Source organism: Acanthaster planci, linkage group LG18 (genome assembly GCF_054643075.1).
Source record: "Acanthaster planci isolate LZ-2023a linkage group LG18, COTS_SCS, whole genome shotgun sequence".
Taxonomy (NCBI): Eukaryota; Metazoa; Echinodermata; class Asteroidea; order Valvatida; family Acanthasteridae; genus Acanthaster; species Acanthaster planci.
The window spans coordinates 5,891,891-5,913,970 of NC_141794.1; the positions used below are offsets into that span (position 1 = coordinate 5,891,891).

The 22,080-nt window shown below is 41.4% G+C and overlaps 1 protein-coding gene across 1 annotated transcript in view; it reads right to left on the bottom strand.

The window, feature by feature from the left end:
• Positions 1-21,410, bottom strand: part of mib1 (mindbomb E3 ubiquitin protein ligase 1) — a 161,412-nt gene extending 140,002 nt beyond the window's left edge. Inside the window, exons 1-11 of the mRNA XM_022241399.2 lie at positions 20,997-21,410; positions 18,704-18,875; positions 16,613-16,847; positions 16,202-16,268; positions 14,619-14,752; positions 13,531-13,607; positions 12,767-12,953; positions 10,196-10,337; positions 9,016-9,149; positions 6,154-6,261; positions 4,976-5,173 (exon numbers count right to left, since the gene is read on the bottom strand). Coding sequence (XP_022097091.1) covers positions 4,976-5,173; positions 6,154-6,261; positions 9,016-9,149; positions 10,196-10,337; positions 12,767-12,953; positions 13,531-13,607; positions 14,619-14,752; positions 16,202-16,268; positions 16,613-16,847; positions 18,704-18,875; positions 20,997-21,249 — 1,707 coding nt within the window. The 5' untranslated portion in view covers positions 21,250-21,410. The remainder of the gene's footprint in view (positions 1-4,975; positions 5,174-6,153; positions 6,262-9,015; positions 9,150-10,195; positions 10,338-12,766; positions 12,954-13,530; positions 13,608-14,618; positions 14,753-16,201; positions 16,269-16,612; positions 16,848-18,703; positions 18,876-20,996) is intronic.
• Positions 21,411-22,080: the final 670 nt, after the last annotated feature.

Consider the following 22,080-nt stretch of genomic DNA (forward strand, 5'->3'; position numbering starts at 1 on the left):
GTGAAACTTTTACTCCCATGATGGTAAGAATATGCCAGATTTCAAAAGAGACAATCACTTTGATATTTCAATATTCCTCAGACCTCAGGCCATTTTAATTTGTTGGATGAATATCCCAGTCACACCAATTCTATCATTACACTGTCCAGCACTTACATATATTTGTTCACATTCTGTGTTTAAGATTGATAGAGCGTCAGGACATGTGGCTGTTTCCTTGAAATACATGCCGTGAACATCAGACTTACCAATTATTGGATACAATGCTGCAACATGTCAAAATCTTCCAGACAGTCTCCCACTGTGGAAGTATTTCAATCTTGCTAAGACAGTTTTCTTAATAGCCAATTACAAACACAGTCTCCTTGGTCAAGAGAAAGTGACCATCTTTGCACATCCAGGCATACACACAATGGCACTGCGGCCATGCGGACTACAAACGTGTTGAATGATGATTGTTGGGAAAAACTCATTATGGGGACAGATTACTGGTCCCACAAGTCTGTCCAAAGTTTCTGAACAAATAAAACTGTCCTATCAATGAGGGGCTGACACTATGCACACATGACGTGACTTGAGATTTCATTTACTTTAAGCCTGAAAGAGTGAAACTATTTTGGCTCATCTCACAGCTGGGGCGGGGGGGGGGGCAAAGGAGGGGCAGGATTCCATTTCCCTAGAAAGCAGTTGTTTCATACTCGATCTTTTTGAAAAAAAAATTGCACGGGACAGTAAGGATGGCGTGCACTTAAAAGTACTCATTATTAGTACAAATGTGAAATGTCAACTCTGGTTGTTACGGTCACTTGAAGTTCAAGGACAAATGTGCATGCCAGCCCGTATGCATCATTAAGAACGTAATACATATTTGGCTTGTCCCAGAAAAACAGGCGCTGTGTAAGAACAGTACACCAAATTTCACCAATTTCACCAAATAGGTGTCAAAATCACCATAAGAAGTTACTGAAAACTTCTGAAGGCTCAGCATGTGAAAAAAATTCAATGCAACGATATTGGGACAAATGTCAAGGACCCCAAGCTCTTCTAGTGTTAATCTTTCACTCTTACACATGTGCATGACCAGTTTTGGGTGAAAGCCCCAGTTGATGGCCACACATGTACATGTAGATGTTATGGGGTTCCATGAAAAATATGCTGGAATTTGTAAGGCACGCAGACTGTGCGTGGTTGCTCCTGACCATCAAAGTTGACATTACATGTAGGTTATAAAAATGGGTGCAAAATGAAAGCAAAAGGACACGGTGAAACCTCTTTCAATCGGGTCTGTTCCTTTGTAGATCAGTTAAAATTCTTCCCTGCATCGCCAGCAAAACTCTGGCTGGCTATCAGTACAAAAGAATAATTCACAAAATGTAAACAAAAAAAATCAAAAGGAATAAGAGAATGAGACTGGGGCAACTGTACATGAGAGGTAAAATCTGACTCCATGGCTCATACATGTACAGATATTTTTGCCAAGTTTGGCCCTCCATAGAAGACAGTGGTAGACATTGAGAGGCATTCTCGCAAAAACAACTCCGTTTCTGCTTGTTCATTGTCGACAGTTTCAAACTGTTGTTTCCAGGCCTTGCAACATGACTAATGCAGGGCAACCCCTGTGCTGTTTCCCTGAGGCAAACACATTGCCTACATGTACACTGACAAGGGATCTCCAAATAGTTAGGTAATACAAGACAGTCGTACATTTATGGCACTGGTAACATATTGCTTTACAGCAGAACACAGCACTGGCTGCATGTTATACTAACTGCATGGGTTCCATGTTTTCTGACCGAAATCCCTGAGCACAACACTGTTGTTTTGGGTCACGCCATCTACACGTACGGGTCATTCCACGAAGTTCGGGCACAGTTTATGACGGCGTCCCTTGTTACATCCGTGAAAATAAACATCTTTTTGCCCTGCATGTGGATTCTAAATTGACATTGTTCTAAATATTGCTATGTTCTTGTAGTGGTGTGCTTCATATTTGCTGAATAATACTACTTAATCTGTTGTAATGTGAAAATAAAGAGCAATAACAGTTACCGATGTAACAAGGGACGCCGTCACAAACTGTGCCCAAACTTCATGGAATGACCCATATACAGCTGAGAAACATGGTAAGAACCACTCCGGTAAAGCTATTCTAGACTTTGCATATTTGATTCTCAAGGAAACCAATGGAACTTCTCCATCCCGACCTTTGATCGTTTCTGACGTACACTGAATAGTTTCATGCAAAACAGGACAGTGTACATGTATACACATGTAAACTAGTGCACAGAAGGAAGAACTTTCGTTAATTGGGGAAAAACCCAGCTGAACCAAATTTTTCTTCGCACTTTTAGATTTTGCGTGCTAACTGAGATATCCTGCTCTTCATAAAACATCACCTGATTACACAAGAGTTTTGGGTTTGTTTTTGGTTTTGTGTGTGCTGCGTTTAAGATCCATATTGGTATACACACAGTGTACATGTACATTAGGTGTATACAATTGAATAGAACAAACCAACTGTCGACTCTTAAAGATTAGTTGAGGAACATTTTGGGCCAATAAAGTTCTGTAACTTGGCCATATCAAAAAGTGAACATTCTACCATCTAATCATCCCTGCTACTGTATATTTGAACATGCGGGTCAAGTACTTGAGAACTGAAGAGGATATGAGCATGTAGGCTGATGTAAGAAGTGCATGTGAGTACTCTCCTTTTGCATGTCAGTGTGTTTCAGTGTCAGGTGAGATTAAAGTTGACAACCCCACTCAAGGCCTTGGATTCAACCTCTGCCCAAGTACCCTGTCCCCCCGCCAGCTAATTAATGTAACGAACCCTTTAGCAGTCCAAGTAGCACACTGGGCGAGCACCTGTCTTACTGTCCCTGGATGAGTTCACCAAAATGCCAAGGTGTTGGGGGCTTGTGAAGAAGACGACGGCGATGAAGCATACCAGTAGGGCAATGATAAGCGATATCGGAGCTAGGGTTGGAGATGATGACAGCACGCATGACGTGGACCGCCCGCAAAGTTTGTGCTACGCATCGGCCCTTATTAGCCTGGGTTACAGTTGCCCTTGGCAGCCCCCTGGTCTAAGCAAGCTCACACCAGATTGCCTTCTGATGGGAGGAGGAAGGGGATATTGGCAAGAGAAGTGTGGCAACAGCCATCTAGGGAATTTTAGGATGGAATTTACAGTAATTAACCACAACTATCTGTGAAGGTGATCATGTTGGGCGAGAAGTCCACAGAAACCCCAACCCTGCCTGGGCATGCTGTGCCAAGGACAGTTCTATCACATACTTAGAGAATTACATAAATCATAACAGTCCATCCTAACCTAATGATCAGTGAGGTGCATTTTTTCCCTGACTAAAATAGAAGAACATGAAGAAAAGAAAGGTTACTATTTTGTCAACCTCTGATATAAAATCATTGTCCAAAATCAACAAAAATTTCTTCTCAACACAAGGCAACACGGAACAACTTTGAGTACTGCTGCTCATCTGCCACATCAGATCAGACCACTGGCAAAATGCCATTATGTTGGTGACATGTTGACCCTTCTTGTAGACAACTACAGAGCCACAAACAAATGTCAAGTTTCAACATATGAACAGTGTGTACAAATACAAAGGGGTATGTCTTTAATGCTAGATGGGTTATCTTATTATGGACCAGATACCCTCAAGTGAGCCCTCATGTGGTCTGCGTCAGTACCGGCATTTCCTATTGAGTACTTGACTTGAATACAAAGAAAGTGGCGTCTACTTCGGCAAATGTGGGTAACACATTACAGTTCATTGTCAACTTTTGTTGCAAGCCACCACTGGTGGTTTCTATGGTGATCGTGCATGTATACGTGAACAGCAAGCAATGTACAACATGGTGCACAAATCAGCAGAAGGAAGTCACGAGCAAACCATGTTGTTCACTCAAGATGCATTCGTGACCTTAAAAGTGCATACCCGCTCAAGTATGTTAGCAGTGAAATGAAAGTGCTGTCCAACACGCACAGAGAAGCCTGGATATAAACAAGAACGTAACTGGAACACTTCAAGGCAGCTGAAATTCTCATGGAGTTGTCATCGCCTCAATCGGCTTTTCAATGAACCAGTAAGCGACCATGTGCTGCTCAAGGTCAAGGGATTTGCAAAAGATTCCATTGCAGCCAGTTGAGACAGTCTGTGGCTGAACTCTGCTGAAGGCCTACATCTCAGGGAATTCTTCAGTTCCAAATTAACACAAAAAACCCATGCATCCTTTGAATCCAGGGCATGACATAACTTGTGTAGCAATTTGGGAAGCCCCCTTCTTTGGTCTCTGTGATTGTTCTTGGTATTAACAAAGTAGTGCATGTTTTATGTTTCGCTTACCAGAGATTAACTTGGCATTACTTAGAATGTGTGGCTGCTCAACACTGTTGAAAATGCCTATGCAATTACGCATGTGATATTTTCTCAAGGCAAATGCTAAAGTAATGAAGAGGATGCAGCAGAGCAAGCAGAAATGACTGCGTGTATTTAAAATCACAAAATCAGCATTTCTGGAGGGACAGCTACCCCTGCAATGCTGAGGTTTAAATGACAGATATTTCCCAAACTTCAACCTTCCCACAAAACCCTTCAGTTTGCTCAAGAAACCTTTTGAAGAATTATTAAACTTGTAAATATTTCCCTTCTAGTAAATGAGAGAAATAACATCAAACAACTCATTATTCCGAAGAGATAAGCACGGAAGACCCACAGTTAGACGGACGGTTTAAATGGCTTTGTCAATTAACGAACTTTTACTGAGGGAAAAAAAAAGAGACTATGGAGGAAAAGCCTTGCGTCACTAAGGGCAGGTCACGATTCACATGACAATGATAGCGAGGACGAGAGAATGAGAGTGAAGAAGCGTCAACCAAGGAAAACATATTTACACCTGTTAAACCAACCCCTCCCAAGTACCCACTGCGCACACCCATGCACCATACCTGCAGACTTGGGTGGCAGCCAAGTTCCAGCAGTGTCTTCACCACGCCGTAGTGACCTTTGTTGACCCCAATGTGTATGGCCGTCTGCCGCCGTTTGTTGCGAGCGTTCAGGTCGGCATTGGCACGGTGCAGCAACTCAATGACTGAGGGTTCGTCGCCAAAGGCAGCATGGTGGATTGCACGGTCTCCGTCTTTGTCCTGTCAAGATAGGGTGCAAAAACCGCGCATCAGACAGAAATATCAATGCAAAGACAACTCACCTCCTATTTGTAAATTGATTTCTAGGTACAAAGCATAAAAAGAAAAAGCAAAATGCCAGTGATGCACTAAACCTGACTTGTTGCTGTGTCCTATAGACCTTTTTCCTGTGATGTCACAATCGTGCTGGACCTATGATGTGTTGTGATGGTAATCTACCTATCAAAGATAAACTCGTCAAGCATGCAGTGTTCGCACGTGCGCTTGTACATGGTCGAAGCTGCCCGTAGGAATATATGTGATCAACCATGACCACAGCGGTCCACACGTGGTGGTATTGTTTACATTTAGCGCAAGCCAGTGACATGGGCGAAAAAGGTCTATAGAACTTGCAAAGCACTCGACTACAAAGAAGCAGCTTTTTTATGGGATCGATGGTTCTGTGGCGTGTCCCAGGCTTTGATCAAGGCAATCATGGGGATAACTTTAGCCCTCAGGCACAACAAGTAATCACGGCACAATGCTGACTAAAGAATGAACATCCTTGCCAACTCATTTATACAAGGCTTCATATGTAGTAATTCAGAAGTGGGTGTATTATACAAATTGCTTCAGTCAAATCACATACATGTTGCACATCTTGCATGAATGTTGACCATCCATCATGACATCACAGGTCCAAACCATTAAGCATTTTCACCATCTACATTAAGTGATCGATATACATGTACATGTAAGTTGTAATCTTCTATGTTATGAATGTTAACTTTGCTACCAAAATTGGTGGTAAAAATAAAGTGATACATCAGCCAAAGTAACAAAACTCAAAGCCGATAATGGCAAGATAATCAAGGTGGCTAGCAGTGAACCAAACTGTGCACTAGTCTATTTTCAAGCAGTCAGGTACATATTTATTAGCTGTCGGGCATTCTCCTGTGCAAGATATCTCCGATTTCTTTCACTTGACAGTTTGCACTGACCTCCATCTCCACGTCAACGTTGTGTCTGATGAGCACTTTGATGACGTCCACGTGGCCATTTTGGCTGGCTGCTTGCAATGCAGTGTGGCCAGCAAACTGTACGTTGACCTGCCGATGAACCAGACATGGTGCAATTACAGGGTTGTGGTTGTTCCTTGGAATGGGCGAGAGGTTTTAATTAGGGAGTTTGTCTTAGCTATGACTGCTGACAGCAACAAAGCACTTCCTTGTCACACTTGGAAGAAAAATGTGAATCGGATCTCAAGTATGCTGTAATTGGTTCACGAACAAACAAAGCCACCCCTCGCATCAGCAGGTGAAAAACGTTAATACTGGTCTAATTAGATGCTAACCGAACCATAAAATTGCACTTTGATTGAGCTGTTTAATTTGAATGAAAATCCAGCTGAAATATTTGTCTTTTTAGGAAAATCAGGATCACTCCATTTCTGGCGACGTGGATGAATTGTGGATGGAATCACATTGGGGATAACTAATTTGGAGCATTGAAGACTTTGCTGTGAATGCAGCACAATTGTGTTGATAGGCATTCTTCCAATAGGCATCATCTGCCCACGCAAAGTAATCTTTGATCATTCTGCATGTACAAGACCGAAGCATAACCCTAAGTTTCGCTGAATGGGCCAGCAATCAGCAATGGCAACTGCCATTATGCTGCTTTAACCTTCACAGCTCGGACTACTTCATTGATCCATAACTTCAGTACAATACCTAGAAGTTAACATCAATGCCAAACCAGAAAGTTCCTACTTGTTTCTGGCAGCATGCACTGTTTCAGAATCATGGAAGAAATGCTGCCTGTTTTGATGACAAATGCACAGACTGCACAACAACTTTCTGTAAACTTGACAAATTCAGTTTTGAACGGTAGCAATCGTTTTCCCTCAAGGTTTAGTGCGCATCACACAGAATCATGTTGGATTTGGCATTTGGTTACCATTAAAAACAGATTGAATTCCCTGTTGAATGAGGTGTAATTATCACCATTTTGCATCCCATCAAGGTCAGTGACCTCTGTTAGAACCCCCTTGGGCACAATCACAGGTTCAATAAACCTTAAACCTAAATATTTACTCTCTCTGTAAACATTCCATAAATTATGTCTACTAGATAGATGAAGTTTACAACAACTAGCCTAAGAGAATCTGAGCAGAGAACTATCAGTTATCACCCCCTTGAAATATCACTCCACAGACACAGAGGTGTCAGGCGAGCAGAATGTATCCGGTCACTACTGTGATCTAATTGGGTTCTCGACTGACTGACCAGAACCAGACCGGAAATGGGAGATGCAAGTTTCCCCTCCCCCTATATTGATGTACAACACCTTGTGGGTAAGCGACAAGACAAAACCAGTTTTCAATGCTCAACTTTGTCACACTCTCAGGCTTCATCTGTTTTTATCACCTGGCTTTGAAGTTGTCAGTGTCACAGTAAGTCTGATAGTGCCACAGGACCAAATAAGATGAAAAAAGAGCAAAATATTAGTGCTTCAATTTAGTTTCAACGCTTGTGGCCTACAATCGGGGATTGACTTTGAAGACGAGGCCTGAGATGGAGACAAAGTTGAGTACTGGAAAACAGGCTCGGTTGAGAACTTTTTTGTCCAACTGGAATGACAACAGGTTGGGTTGGATGCATCCAACTGAATGCTAGGAAGAGCGATCACCAGGCTAAACAATGTATTTTGCAGCAAATATCTACAAAATGTGCATTAACATTAAAAGGTGATATATTTATACACGAACATGTTTCAATGATACTAAGAAAACAACAAATCCTTGAAAGTGTATATATCATATTTAAAAATGATTTTTCTGTTAATTTTTCTGTATTTCAATTTCTCAAAGAAAGAAGCAAAGGAAATAATCGCAAAACTGCTTTCCAGGGGCTGTAATTTGCAGAACAGTGGGTAAATTTCTGATAAAACATTATACTCTAGTTGTCTGTGACTCTTCTGTTAATTTCCAAATGTCTCATCTGCAGTGTCATGGTTTGGTTAGTTTAAAATAAAAATGGCCTATAAACATGTTTAAAATAAAAATGGCCTATAAACATGAATTTATTTTAATAAGTAATAATCACATTTAACTTTGTGTCCCATTTATCTTGGTACTTTCAGTCTATGTGTAGGTAATCAGTTTGTTCCATGACCAGGATGACCATAACAGTGATGTCCTCTAAGACAGACGCTTTCAGTATCAAGTGCCGTTTTGCTCCAAAAGGATGACTGAATTTTCACATTCTGATAAGATTTACTTTGTTGGTTCGTTATAGCAAAACACGGAAGGCAATGAATAAACATTATGTACAAACAGTTCCTCTGAGAAAATGTTCAGGTTGAATTTCATATTCTGTAAAGTTAACCATATCTTGAAACAGTGGAAATGCTAATCAGGGAATGAGTGCGTGACCATACACTTCACACATACGCACGTTTATGTTAGCTAACTAGTGTGGACATTTTGTTTTCATATACTCAAGAAAATTTGGTGAAAATGCCAATTTTCCTTGCAATGTGAACACTCTTTTTAAGCTGGCTTTTAACAGATCATTTCCTTGACTGTTCCTCTTCTTGTTACTACTCTGACCCAGATAGGAGATAACGTTGTACGGACCTGGCCTAGTTTACTCAAAGATTGCACAACCTGCATTATGTGGATCTCTTTTGTTCATGGGTTCACTCAAGATACGCAATGTTGGCACAAACTTAGCTATGGAAATTTACTACCACTGGTAATGGTGATATTGGCACTTCTATGGACATACATTCCATATGTGGTGTACTGGAAACCACTCAACTAGTGTTAGTGAATAAACTAAGCAAGACGATGGCCTTACGTTAGCATCTGGCCTAGCCAGAATCTCTTCCGTCTTGATAGCATCCCCGTTGGCTGCTGCTTTCACGAGCTCCTCGTTGATGTCTCCAGTAATGTGGGTCTCAAACAGCTTCTTGAGAAGTGCTGACAATCTCTCTGGAATGGCATGAGATTGTGGTCATGGTTTACTTATCACCTTAAAACTATACACAGGGGTGTGAGTGGAATTACAAAATAGCTGAAATCGCGAGTGCGAAGCATGAAGCATATACAGCATGGGGTCCTGGAAAATTTTAAAATCCAGATGCTCTGTGGTGCAATTTACAGCCTCCTGTTTCAACCGTTGGTCACTTTTTTTCCTTGTTATTTAGGCTACGCACATGTTTCATTTTACTTTTTCTTCATATTTGTCTGAAATTCCTGAATGGAATTACATTAAATGTACGGACAACAATAATTTTCTCTTAAAATATTATAACAGCCATTAGAAAGTGAAAACATGTCCTAAAAGTGAAAAATAGCGGAGTAAATTCCTTAGCATTTACTTAGAAAACAGGTTCTTTTTTTTCCAAAGAAGTCTCATAGGTTTGTGCACGGAGGCATGAAATGTTGTCTGTATAACTCTTTCCAAATAAACTAGTAATAGGTATCCCAAAATTGTAACTATCGAGGTTTCTAGAGCGAGTTGGCCCTTTTCCCACCTGATCTGAGCATGTTTTCAAAATTTCAGTACTCAAAATAATGCACATCGCGCGTGTACATCACATGTTCAGGCGTTTGGATTTTCCGGGCGCGGACCGTGTTGCCTGCCCGTCACGTCTACGGTCCATTTCCGCAGAGGATCGTTCTCGTCAAAGACTGTATCCAAGTCAAAACCTCTTTGGACAGCTGTATATGTGTTGCACAGATGTTTATGTCCAAAAATTGTTTCAAAGCCGAAATAAAATGATGCCAAACTGCGTGAGAATGCATGACACAAGAACTTTGTGCGCTCTGCACCTGTTGTCACAAAGCCCTCTATTAGCAAAAGCAAACATTACGTAAGAAACACATGCAAGGCTGACCCTTACGGCACAGTCAAATGTATGCGCCAACTGACATGGCACTGAAGATATTAAAACTGGTGTGATATCTGGTGCTTTGTTCCAAATAGCCTCGCCTTTTTTTATCCTAGAGCCCGCCCATGACCAAATTGCATTTACCTGATGAGTTGCTTAATCCCCCGCTATCTGACGCCACTTTAGTGACAGCCACAGGATTATAGGTCCATGATGTACCGCACACCTCCACTTTCAGATCATTGTCATGATAGATTTGCTGCACACGGCCAATCTTTCCCAATGTCTGTCGGCCCCAATCGAGAAAAGAAAAAGACAGCGAACCAATAAGTCGGCTAAACCATTGAAGAATCTTTATAGTAAGAGTGTAATGTGGAAACGAGCCATGTACGGACTGCTGACAGACAAACCCCGGAATGCGACATCTGTCTGGACATCACTGACAATGCCAATGAATAACATACTGACTTAACGCTGTGTAGTTTGCTAAGCGAAAAAGAAAATGAACAGCAAGGAGATACAGTGAAGTGGCCGACTTTACATTACAACTCCTGTGCATGCTGAGCGTAACTACTGAGCACACATATATGTAAGCTCCACTGCCACTGTACGCCTGCAGACTCCAGGGCTCTGTTACACCACATGTTGGACTTTCTGACATACAGTAGCACACAGTATCAGCCCTGGATTTTAAAAACGGGCAACTGTCAAAACCCCTTCTCCTGATCTGGAAGCAACATACATTGTCAACCACTTTGCTTGTCCATCTCAGCACTGATCAAATACGCAGCACGACTGGGCACACTCTGTGCTATACAAACGCATTTCACCAGCGCATGTATGCAATACTAGCTTTTACACTTAGCTCTCAGTGCATTGTGTCAACTTACAGCACGACGCCGAATGGCCAGTGAAATAAGTTATTTTAACGCAATCGGGGTGAATTCCTACCGTTGCACACTTTGCATAGGAGTCTGTCGCAATAAAAAGTCAACGAGGAGGCCCATTCTATGATTCTTAAAGACTTGGAAAATACATGCACATGACAGAAAAAAACAACACTAAGTCCAATCTAGACCTTAACAAATACAGCTGACAATATATCCTTTTGCAAAAATAATGAAACCCCTTCTGTAAACTTGTACAAAGCTTGTACAATTTGGATGACAATTTCCATTGAACAGTGTATCTGCCCCAGATTTCAAAGTTTTTTGCCACTTCAGCAGGCTTTCACTTCATATTTTTGCCTAACAGGGATTTGAGATTGAATCAACTGCTGAAGTTCTTTTGTACAGGGCACAAACATCGGAAAGCTCGATGAGAGCTACAGCCATGAACCAGCCAACTTCAAGAAACTTCAAGAAATGCTGTAATTCCATTTTTGTCATGTTTTGCTGTACAACTTGAGCAGGAAATCATAATACATGTTACCAATGTCATGTGGTGGGTGATTCACTTGCAACATATCTCTGTCACTTTAACATGCAGCATATAAATTGTAAATGGGGTTTTTTACTTCATAATTGTGATCATGCTTTAACCACTTCCTGCCGGGGCAGTCATCAATATCGATGATGCTGGGCCAAGATATTTATCATTTTTTTCTGTTTTCAAAATTCTTTAAAAATTCCTATCTTCATTTACTGGACACTTACAAACCCATGAAGGACTGTCTGGTGGCCCCTGTAGCCTGACAGACAAAATCTATTGATGCCTGAGTATTTCATCCAGGCCTGCAGCCTTGTAAACAGCACCCAGATTGTGCGGTGTTGAATAACTGTCTTTTGTTCATGAACCTGGCTCGGTGCACTGCTGACCTCTTTTCAATAGGGGCCAGATTAGCATACAGTGGTGGTGAGTGGCTCATCGCTGCGGTGGTGGAGCGCTTTTGTCCCCGGTGGTAATCCACTCCCTCTAAATGCCCCGAACCGTGGTATACGGTTTCAAAACAAGGCTGGATTATCACCACTTTTGAGAGTGAAAAATGCCGGTAATGCCCAGCAGCCTGGTCTTTTGTTCCAAGTACGGTCTATTGTTACAAGGCCCTGTTCTCTTTGTCCGAATTTGGAGACCCCGGCCACGCATATAAAGCATACGTGTCCGGATCCGGAATCCCGGGCAGGAAGTGGTCAAGTGCAACATTGCTCAACCTGTACAATTTGATACCAGAAATCTATGGCTCTGTAATTAGGACAGTGAAATGTTTATCAATGCGAGAATTTCCACATTAATGGGTTGTTTCTGACAATGAAGAAACACCCTTTTGATGGGCAGAGGTAACTCTAACTGTGATAAGAACATCGTGTCATGGTTCACCCAAAGAAGTTGTTAAAGCTACGAGCATCCTCAACTAAGTTTTTAAAATATTTGAAACTTTAAACAACCTGCATAGCTGAGCAACTTTGTTGGACATATCCTGTGTGTTAAAAGTCAGGCCACATTTCCTGAAATCAGACGAAGAGCACTTGGCGCCAGGGCCTGCCTAGCTTTAGCGCATGCTTTGCCTAACTGACTAGGGGCCAGTTTCATTGAATTGTTTAGAAGAAAATCTTGCAGAGCAAGTTTACGTGCTAAGCAAATATTTGCAAAGCACCAAACAACATATCCATTCTATGACTTTTTGGCTGGTAACTTGTTCTTGCTGAGCAGATATTTCCTGAGCTCAGCAGCTTCATGAAACTGGCCCTACTGTGGTTGCCAAATGTTGTTACCCACCGGCAGCATAGCTTCGGCCCACTCTCCATGGCCCCTCTGCAAAGCTTTGATACGCTCCAGGTCACTGCAAATCTGTACCAGGTCACCCACTTGGAACTGAGAGGCAGTGGGCGTGTCCCCGCTGGCCGACCCGCTTGAGGAGGTCACGGCATTGACCTTGGTCAGGACAGCCGGATTGAAGGTCCACCTGGAAAGCACAGAAAATCAGATAATGATTGGAGATTCAGAGAGTGGAATGCAGACTAATAGAGTACCGAAGTGTGACGTCACTGTGAACCAGAAAGTGCAGTGCAAACGAATGGAGTACGCACGCGTGTTGGTTCACGTGCTGGTTCTCGCGCTAATGCCTTTCACACACTAATTGTGCATGTGACGTATTCACTTCGGTACTCTATTTGGCTAAAAGTGCCAAGTGTTACACATTTGTGTTAATCTGTTTATACCCCTGGCTGAATTTACGTTAGTTCTCATCACAACTTCATTTTCAAAACACTCTCATGGTTCCATCATGGAGCAATATTTGTGTGCGCAGCCATCCAGTGGCTTGTGTACAAATGATGAATCGGAAATTTGACCATTTAGCTTGCCAGACTCTGCTTTGAGGACACGCTGCCAGAATGAGTTGACTTTCTCTCTGTGGAAACTGTCAGCATTGCAGGATAACACGCCCTCCGATGTGAACTTGATAAAACGGTGTCTACACCAGCACTACTGATATAGAACTTTTTTTTGGTTACGAGTAAGTTTGAACATCTTTCATTTACCTGTTGCCGCTTGGGTAAGAAACAACAACATCATGGTCTTCATCAATGCCCACCACAGTGCCGGTAGCACCAAGAGTCTACGCCAAACCAAAGAGCAAGGCACAAAGTGGTTAGAAACTACACAATTGCAAAGCAATGAATCTCTGCACTAAACTCATGTTTTTCCATCTCAAAACACTGAATTCTAAAACACTTGACAATGTTTGATGTTCTCATTGCTTGTAGGCCTATATATGCACAATCATGTAATGTTTCAAGCAATCACTTCCTTATAAGTTACTGTTTCTGATTATAAAAAAAATTGATTTCCAGCCCCCCTACATAAAAAGGCCCTCTGAAGCCATCACAACACTGTTATGGTTTATTCCCGGAGAAAATTAAGAACTTTTCAAGATTCATTTCTCGACAAATAAATGTTTCCGTAGTCCATTATTCAGGATGAAACATTGAAGTTATTGACTGCTGATGACAGGCTTAGGAGCAGCAACACTATGAAAATTACAAAATTGTATAAGAAGGGGAGGGGGTCTGATGATTTCCTCGTGAAAATATTTGCCACAATTAATTCAAATACCTTGTGTGAGATTTTTAGTTTGTGAATTTTTTTCTGCAGGTTCCTGTACCTGAGGGATAGATTTCACTCACACAAAGTTTTTTTTGTAGTCTGAAACAAAAAAATGAAATTGAAGGACCAACTAATGATCTATTAAAAAAGAAATTTACTAATGTATGGGATCCAGTTTAAACTGAACAATAAACAGTTTAGTTTGGGTTAGTAGGAATGGAGAGCTTTCTGCAACTATTGTTGTATTGATATTGCTTCCAATTTCTTGTGCATATCTTACCAAAATATTCCTTTATTCACATTCATATCACTTGCATTTATATGTGAAATGTATCTGTGGAGTAACATTACTGAATTTCAAAAATAATCACTTTTAATTTGTCCGATGCTTGAAAATCAGCATGTATGAATGCCCTCAATTTTTAGCTGCTGAAGGTGAGCTGCCTACAAAACTTTATCAAACTCAGTCCTATAGAGGATGCATACTCTATGCACAAGAGGTACTATAGCAGAGTTGTCTTACCTCAAACATTCCATCTGTCCAACCACCGTGTCCATGTTGAAGGCTCTGTACTATCTCCAGGTCTAGGTCCACATTGACTTGATCGCCTAGTGCATACAATCCATGGACCCCTCGACTACCTGGTCCCTGCTCACCTGACAAAAGTAGGAGTAGAAATGTTCAATGTAGCCATTTTAAACTAAAGGTGAGCCCAGAGTTGTGTGTGTCTTTCCCAGGACATCTTTTCAGCCATCTACGGCAATGCCACTTTCGGCAAATTGGGTACAGTACATGTATTTGCACAGCTTGTGATTAAATCAATTATCAAAACGAGTAGCATGTCACACTTTGTCTCACCAGTGCTGCAGTGAATTCAGTGCAAGTCCATCACAGGTCAACTCAAAAGTCTGTTTACGAGTCAAATTCCTTCCCTAATAGAAGAAACACTTAAACTAATTTCTGTAGACTGGCTTAATCAGAGGCTGGATAACTTGTAATTGACTTGGGAGGACCTGTGATGGACTTGGCAGGACCTATGATTGACTTGGGAGGACCTGTGATTGTACATGTATTGTCTCCAAATGACATGCGAGTGACTTGGGAGGACCTATGATGGACTTGGCAGGACCTATGATTGACTTGGGAGGACCTGTGATGGACTTAGCAGGACCTACGATTGACTTGTGAGGACCTGTGATTGTACATGTATTGTCTCCAAATGACATGCGAGTGAATTGGGAGGACCTATGATGGACTTGGCAGGACCTATGATGGACTTGGCAGGACCTATGATTGACTTGTGAGGACCTGTGATTGTACATGTATTCTCTCCAAATGACATGCGAGTGACTTGGGAGGGCCTGTGATGGACTTATGAGGACCTGTGATCGACTTATGAGGACCTGATAACAATACTTGTTTGTGTTTGCAAACATACTGGACAGTCTCCTGAAAGAGAATCTCCACACTCAAATATCTGCCCTTACTACAGTCATTCGCAAAGGTTTAAGACCACCTTGAATTTCATTGGTATTTCTGTCACTGGGCCTGCATTACACTGTCTCACTGAGTGATTACTTAACATGATTTTACAGTGGTGCATAACATCAGTGCAGTGCTGTATACCCATTTGAATGAAGGTTTTGGCAAAGGCAGGTCTTGTATGACATTTTGTCTGCAAGTCAGCATGGGTAAAAAAAAAGCCAGTCTAAGCAATCAGAAATAAGGGAAGACACACTGAATATTAGACTGTTAACATGTCAAATCATGGAAATGTAGTCAGAAATGTTCAATGAAGGTTACCCATTGAAAATAAACATAAGTTGCCATGATTGATTGGTTGAAGTTTGGTTTTCCTTCAGGTTAACGCATTTTCTATGGGTGGTCCTAAACTTTTGCAAATGACTGTAGAAACATTCACTGATGACGAAAAGAGAGACTAGTAGGGACAGTTTCAACTGGGCCTCGGGTGCACACGCAAAGACCTTGAATGCTGACAGGAGCTGGTTGTGGATATCAAACACGAGCTGTGCGGGGAAACTCACAGGATCTTTGACTGACTGCGAGGAGAATGCTGGGGCAACATGTAGGGAGATTAGTTTTACCTAAGCAAGGCAGATGATCACGGTAGAAAGTCCCTCCCTTTGCGTCACTAACCACCTTCAGATCAGACTGCAAAAGGCAAACAACACAAACATTAAAGAAACCTGAAAATGTTGCATGGAAATTGACATAAATTTACAAGTGTTAAATGCCAATTGGTAAAAATGTTGTATCGGGAACTTCTTAAAGATTGGGAACTTGTACTTGATTGCTTGCTTCCCCCACTGCATATTTAGTCTCAAAACAAATGGCAATGAATCTATTTTTGCAAAGGGGGGGGGAATGCCGAGACAAAGGTGAAAAAGAAAAGAGAGACTCCACTTCAAATCGCCCTTCCAAAAATGTAGAAACAGGAACCTGTCTGCAAGTGCTTGACCCTTCGTGGGCTGGAGGAGTCCATGCGGGATACTCACCATTCCTTCGTAGCCGACGCGGTACAGGTTTTTAGCCCCGTTGTCCCACAGGACATAAGCGGCGCTGCGGGGGCTGGTGGAGCTCCAGTCCTGGATCTCAGTCACCTTTCCCCTCCGGCTGCTGCCCCCATCCTGATCTTCCCACTCCCAGTCCACACCTCGAACCACCCGTGCCCCAGGAAAGATCCCCCGGGCCATGATCTTCTTGCTCTTTCGGCGCGGCTCCAGCCCAATTCTTCGGAGGAAACACAAACAAGAAATTGCTTGTCAAAAAGTCGGCAGATGAGCATGAATTCTGACGGAATCCAACAAAGTGAGTCTTAAGTATTTTGCTTTAGTATCCATTTCATGGAGCAATCTGAGGTCTTTGTTTTGATGCATCATTCAGCTTGGCATTCTGACATTAAGTGGAGAAAAAAGTCAAAGGTTCCCATCATTTTTGATTGGGGCAAAATTCTTCTTAAATGTCTTTCACTCAAACATGGCTCTTGTGACTTGGAACTCATTTGTTTAAATTAGGCGACTCTTTCACACCTTGGCCATTCCAAATAATGGTGTAGTATCTCACTACTTGGTAACATTTGTTGTCGGCATTAATTGCAGAAAAATACCTGTATTAAAACTTGACATCAGACAGACAATTCAGTAACATTGTGCGGAGGGCAATTTTCCTTTCATCACATTGCAAAATGCTACACAGTTGTAACTTCTTGCTATTTAAAACGTCACAGATTTGCAATACAAAATTAAACCATTTTTTGAAACAAAATTTCTCTTGGCTGTGCAGCATGATGGAAAAAAGTATAAGGGATTGAGACAGCTCACAAACTCTAAACTCAGACTGGTAAAAAAGATAAAATATCGATTTGCAAAGAACTATCAGTGTCTCATGTACCGGTAGCTACATGTACCTGTCATGGGGATATGCAAACACAGATTTGGATAGGCATTGTTTGCTTGTTCAAAATTTGCAAGCCTGTGTTTTTAACGTAAATCTTCAACACTGGTCAACAAGTCTTCACATTTCCTTCCAAACTATTGGGTGCGCTGAAAATAGGGTCTCAGATAGTACCAAGGAGTGTCAATTTCAAGAACTTTCGTGGGAGAGGACAGACAGTTTTTAAGCTTGGCTGGGAAGGGACAGTGCAAGACGAAACCTGAGAACCTACAATATAATGTAGAGGATTTTTATCTCACTGATAACAAAGAAAAGTCAATATAACCTTTTCAAATGAATGTGAAAACTACAATGTACCGTTTTCAAGTGATGTTATGCCACACTTTGTGAAAAGCCCAGACTTACTCCAACTGTAAGCTACAATCGATATGATGACGGTGGTTTGCCAAGGTGTTTTCCCATGTTTTCTTGACATTTTAGATGACTCAGTCTTGTCATTTCCTCGAGTTTTTTTGGGGGGTGTCAGTCACATTCTTGACAAAAAATCCTTTATGCACTGCAATTGTTGCGCAACAGCATAATGCTTGATGCTATACAGACGATTTTACACACTTGTACATGGAAAGCTCATTTAAGAATTTTCAAGCTAACAGGGTCTTTTATTATCAGCTCCAAGGGAAATTTGTCGAGTATCAGATTAACATTAAGCAAATAAGATGAGTCTCTTGAGGTGTGCTTATAGGTACTATGAACTTCTCCATGAAGAGTTACTTTTAAAGTGATTTTAACTATTACCAGATGACATGGGAGGATTACTGCTCCCCTTTTTTCCCCCGATAGAACTTCAATTCTTGTGGACAACCTCCAACAAGGAACAGGATTCCAGACGTCAGATTCAACAGAGCGATCCATAATTAAGCCCCACCTCATGGTCTTTTGACCAATCACAGCTGTGATTTATGTCCGACATGCACACACACACGCGTATGGCGTACATGGCTGCAACATGCAGTGAGGTCTTGGAAAGTTACACATGTTAATTACTCACGTGCACAGTGGACAGGGCAAACAGGGTCGGTCAATCGTCACCAAATGAAACAAACACCTTACAAGCTTAGCTGTAATTCTGACTGCCAGTGCAAATCCAAAACCTTGGCTGGGATTTAAAGTTGCCACCTAGAGCTCCAACTCACCTCTCGCTGGATGACACATTGATGCGGTAGAAACGGTGTCTGAGGTGATGCTTGTCGCCATGGTAACAGGCAGTGCAGAGATCATAGTTGGGGCACTCAGCACACTTCCAGCGGATGCCATAGATCGGCTGCATGCGGCAGGTATCACACATGGTACCATCGTGCTTGACTCCTGAGATGTCAGACCAAAAGCCAGAAGTGAACTGCAAATACCTGAAGTACATGCAACTGGTCAAAACAAACTCATTTTAAAGATGTACATTTCATCATTTTCATTTGTGCATTATGTTCCTTTCACGCAAAAAAATTTGCTCAGTATGAATTTGAGCTCAGTGTTTTGAACAGTGCCTGAATGGAGGCTTTGCATGGTAGCCATCTTGCAGGACAGTTCTCTTGTACCACTGGGAAACCTCCTTTGTGTATACCCTGTGGAACAAAAATATTGGCCTGCAAGATGGCAGCCATGCAAACCCTCTATTCAGCATCTAGGACATGTTCTCACATTCAGTCGAGTGCAGCTACATGTACTCGATGTACACTGTACTGACGAATTATAGTAACCGCCCACACGTGTGCACTGTGCCAACTCTTGAGCACACTTCTAATGGCAATTTTCAAAAATGCCTCTGTAGATGAATCACTTGGAAATGGCCATCTTTCACTGTTTTCTTCATGACAACAGCTTGCCAGACCGAATAATTTCTCAGGAAGTTTAATCCCATAACCATCTTCAAATGAAGTATGCTTTTCAACAATCTTTTCGTAGGTTCCTTTTTGGATAACTGTAAATAATGGACTGTACCTTTAATTATTGTCAGATTTAAGTGCAAACTGTCTCCAAAATAGTCTTTTTTTCCAATTACTTCCACTTAAAAAGGTTTAATGCTTTTTTTCCATTGCAGAAATATGAGGTAATTTTAAATGTACCATACATGACTGCCAGGAAAACTAATTTGTCACCATTCACAGTATGATTGTGTAGTGTTACAGCTTTTACGGCTTTCCTAAATGATACACATGTACATAGATTACCTATCCAGAAATGTTTATCCATATGATGTAGAAACTGATCACAATTTGGTCCATAATGCCTTAGTGTGTGTGGGTGTTAATTACCTCCAGCATTCTATGATACAATATACAGTTGAAAAGTCATATGAATATAATGTTTCCTTGTCAAACCTTTTAAGAAATTCAAAACCTGTGCATCTTTCTAGGCCTAACCGTACCTGAGTAACGAATACAATACATGTACATTTATGTGTGAAAATATTGAATTTTATTTGAACAGGAATGGCATTAACAAGCCTAATGTTAGGCCTACATTGTTCATGTACCCTAACGTGGCACAGCTCATGTGACACACTTTCATGTTTCACTTCTCTGTCTTAATGGAGAATGTTTAGATAAATTTTACAACTGGTGAAACTTCAAACTCCTTATATTCCAATTCTGAATCTTGATTTAACGTACCTGCTACAAAGTTACAGTGTACATGTAAGATGAAATGTTATTTTTTTTGCCAGATTTTTTCAATTTTTTCTAACATGCAAAATGAACTAATTTAACATGACCAAAAGTAAATGATTTTCTGACAAATTTGTGGATGGGTATTTGAGCGGAATTACAAGAATTTATCAAATTCAAAGGATTTTGTTGATGCTTTTGTGGGATTTTGAAATTTTTTCAATTGCACTACGTTAGGGAACACTCAGCTGAATTCGAGCCCAATTTCTGGACACCGACAGTTATGCATTTCGAATGAAACTTCATGACAATGAAATTGTTCACAAAGGTTCAAAACCATGTATCATGGATGCAATAGTATCCGTTTTTAACCAAATGAGTTTTACTTTTTCCATGTTTTTCAAGAAAGAGGTTTGGCAACACTGTGTGAAGAAAGTCAAGTATATGAAATATAATACTAATATCATGAATATCGAGGTGCAACACATCAGGCATGTCAGGGGACTAGGCATTGTACTAATGACTTAAGTAGTAGGCCTATAGGACCTATTTTGAATAAAATGCAAATAAATGAATCAGAACAGTATTCTTGTTCAGCTTAATCTTGAATCTTGTGCAAATTCATTGTACTCCCTCCAGACTTGATCTTCCTTTTGAATTAAACCCATTCGCAGGATGATAAATTCAGAAAGGCCAGAGCCATCAATAAACTGGAGCAAGAGTCAAGTGCACTGAACATTCCTCTATGTTACTGGTATCTACATCTCAGTGTGCAATCGGTTTTTGAGAAAGAAAAACAATATAGTCAGTTTTATTTTTCCCCAACCTGTCGGGGCACTGTCGATAATCCGGAGATCATAGGCCCCAGCACAGCGGTAGTTGGCCGCCGTCCCGTTGTCCCATACAACCACGACCTCCTCCGGGGATTCGAAGCTCCTGACCGTGCCTACGTGCCCTTCGCCCCCGTCTTGTTTGCCCCATTTCCAGTCGGGCCCACGGACGACTCTCGCTCCGACTCCTTCCATCATGTTCACCCTAACGTTGGTGTTGCGGCCCGGCCTAATGTCCATTGTTGCCATAAGATGTCTAGTCTACAACCAGAAACTATTCAGGTGGCCAAACGGTATCGAAATTTTAAAGAAGTTCCTGTTTTCTATCCATTTTTCTGGATATCCGGAAGGGGAAAAATTCTAACTTTCACATTTGAACTAGTGACATTCAAATGGTGTTGTAATAGAAAATGCACGCATTGAATCAATAAGGGTTTTTATTCAAACTTCGTGTAGTTCGTGTTAATTCACATAACACCATTAATAATATTTACGGCCACCAATTTTTGAAGAAATATTCAACGCATTTTAAATGAGGAATTACCACATCTCTGACTATTTCTAAGAATATGGAAGGGCTGCGTAGCACCGTGATCAGAATATCGACAAGACTATAACATCAATCAGTGCTCTGAAATACGTGATTGCCGAGCATTTGGTAACTGAGTAGGCCTACCTTCTTCACGGCAAGCACTTAAGGGCAATCTGCTTGCCCTGAAGAAGGTACTCAGTTACCGAAAGCTTGGCAATCACGTATTTCAGAGCACTGATTTGATGTTATTTTTGTCGATATTCTGACTCGCATCTAGTTTGTTACATTCAATACGATTCAAAAATTAGCCTGAACTATCCGTTTGTTAAACACACGAATTGGCAGCGCATTCTTGTACCACCACAGAAAAACGACCAGAGGTTGACGTATATGTGTTTGCGGGTCGTGGTCTCGCACTGGTGGGATCCGTGGCCCCAACTTTCCCATGAGTTCAGATCTTTTTCCCAAGTTCCCCCAACCGTGCAAAGAAAGAGGAAATCCCAAAGAGGAAAATAACACAAACTGAGCTGCAAAATTAATAAATACAA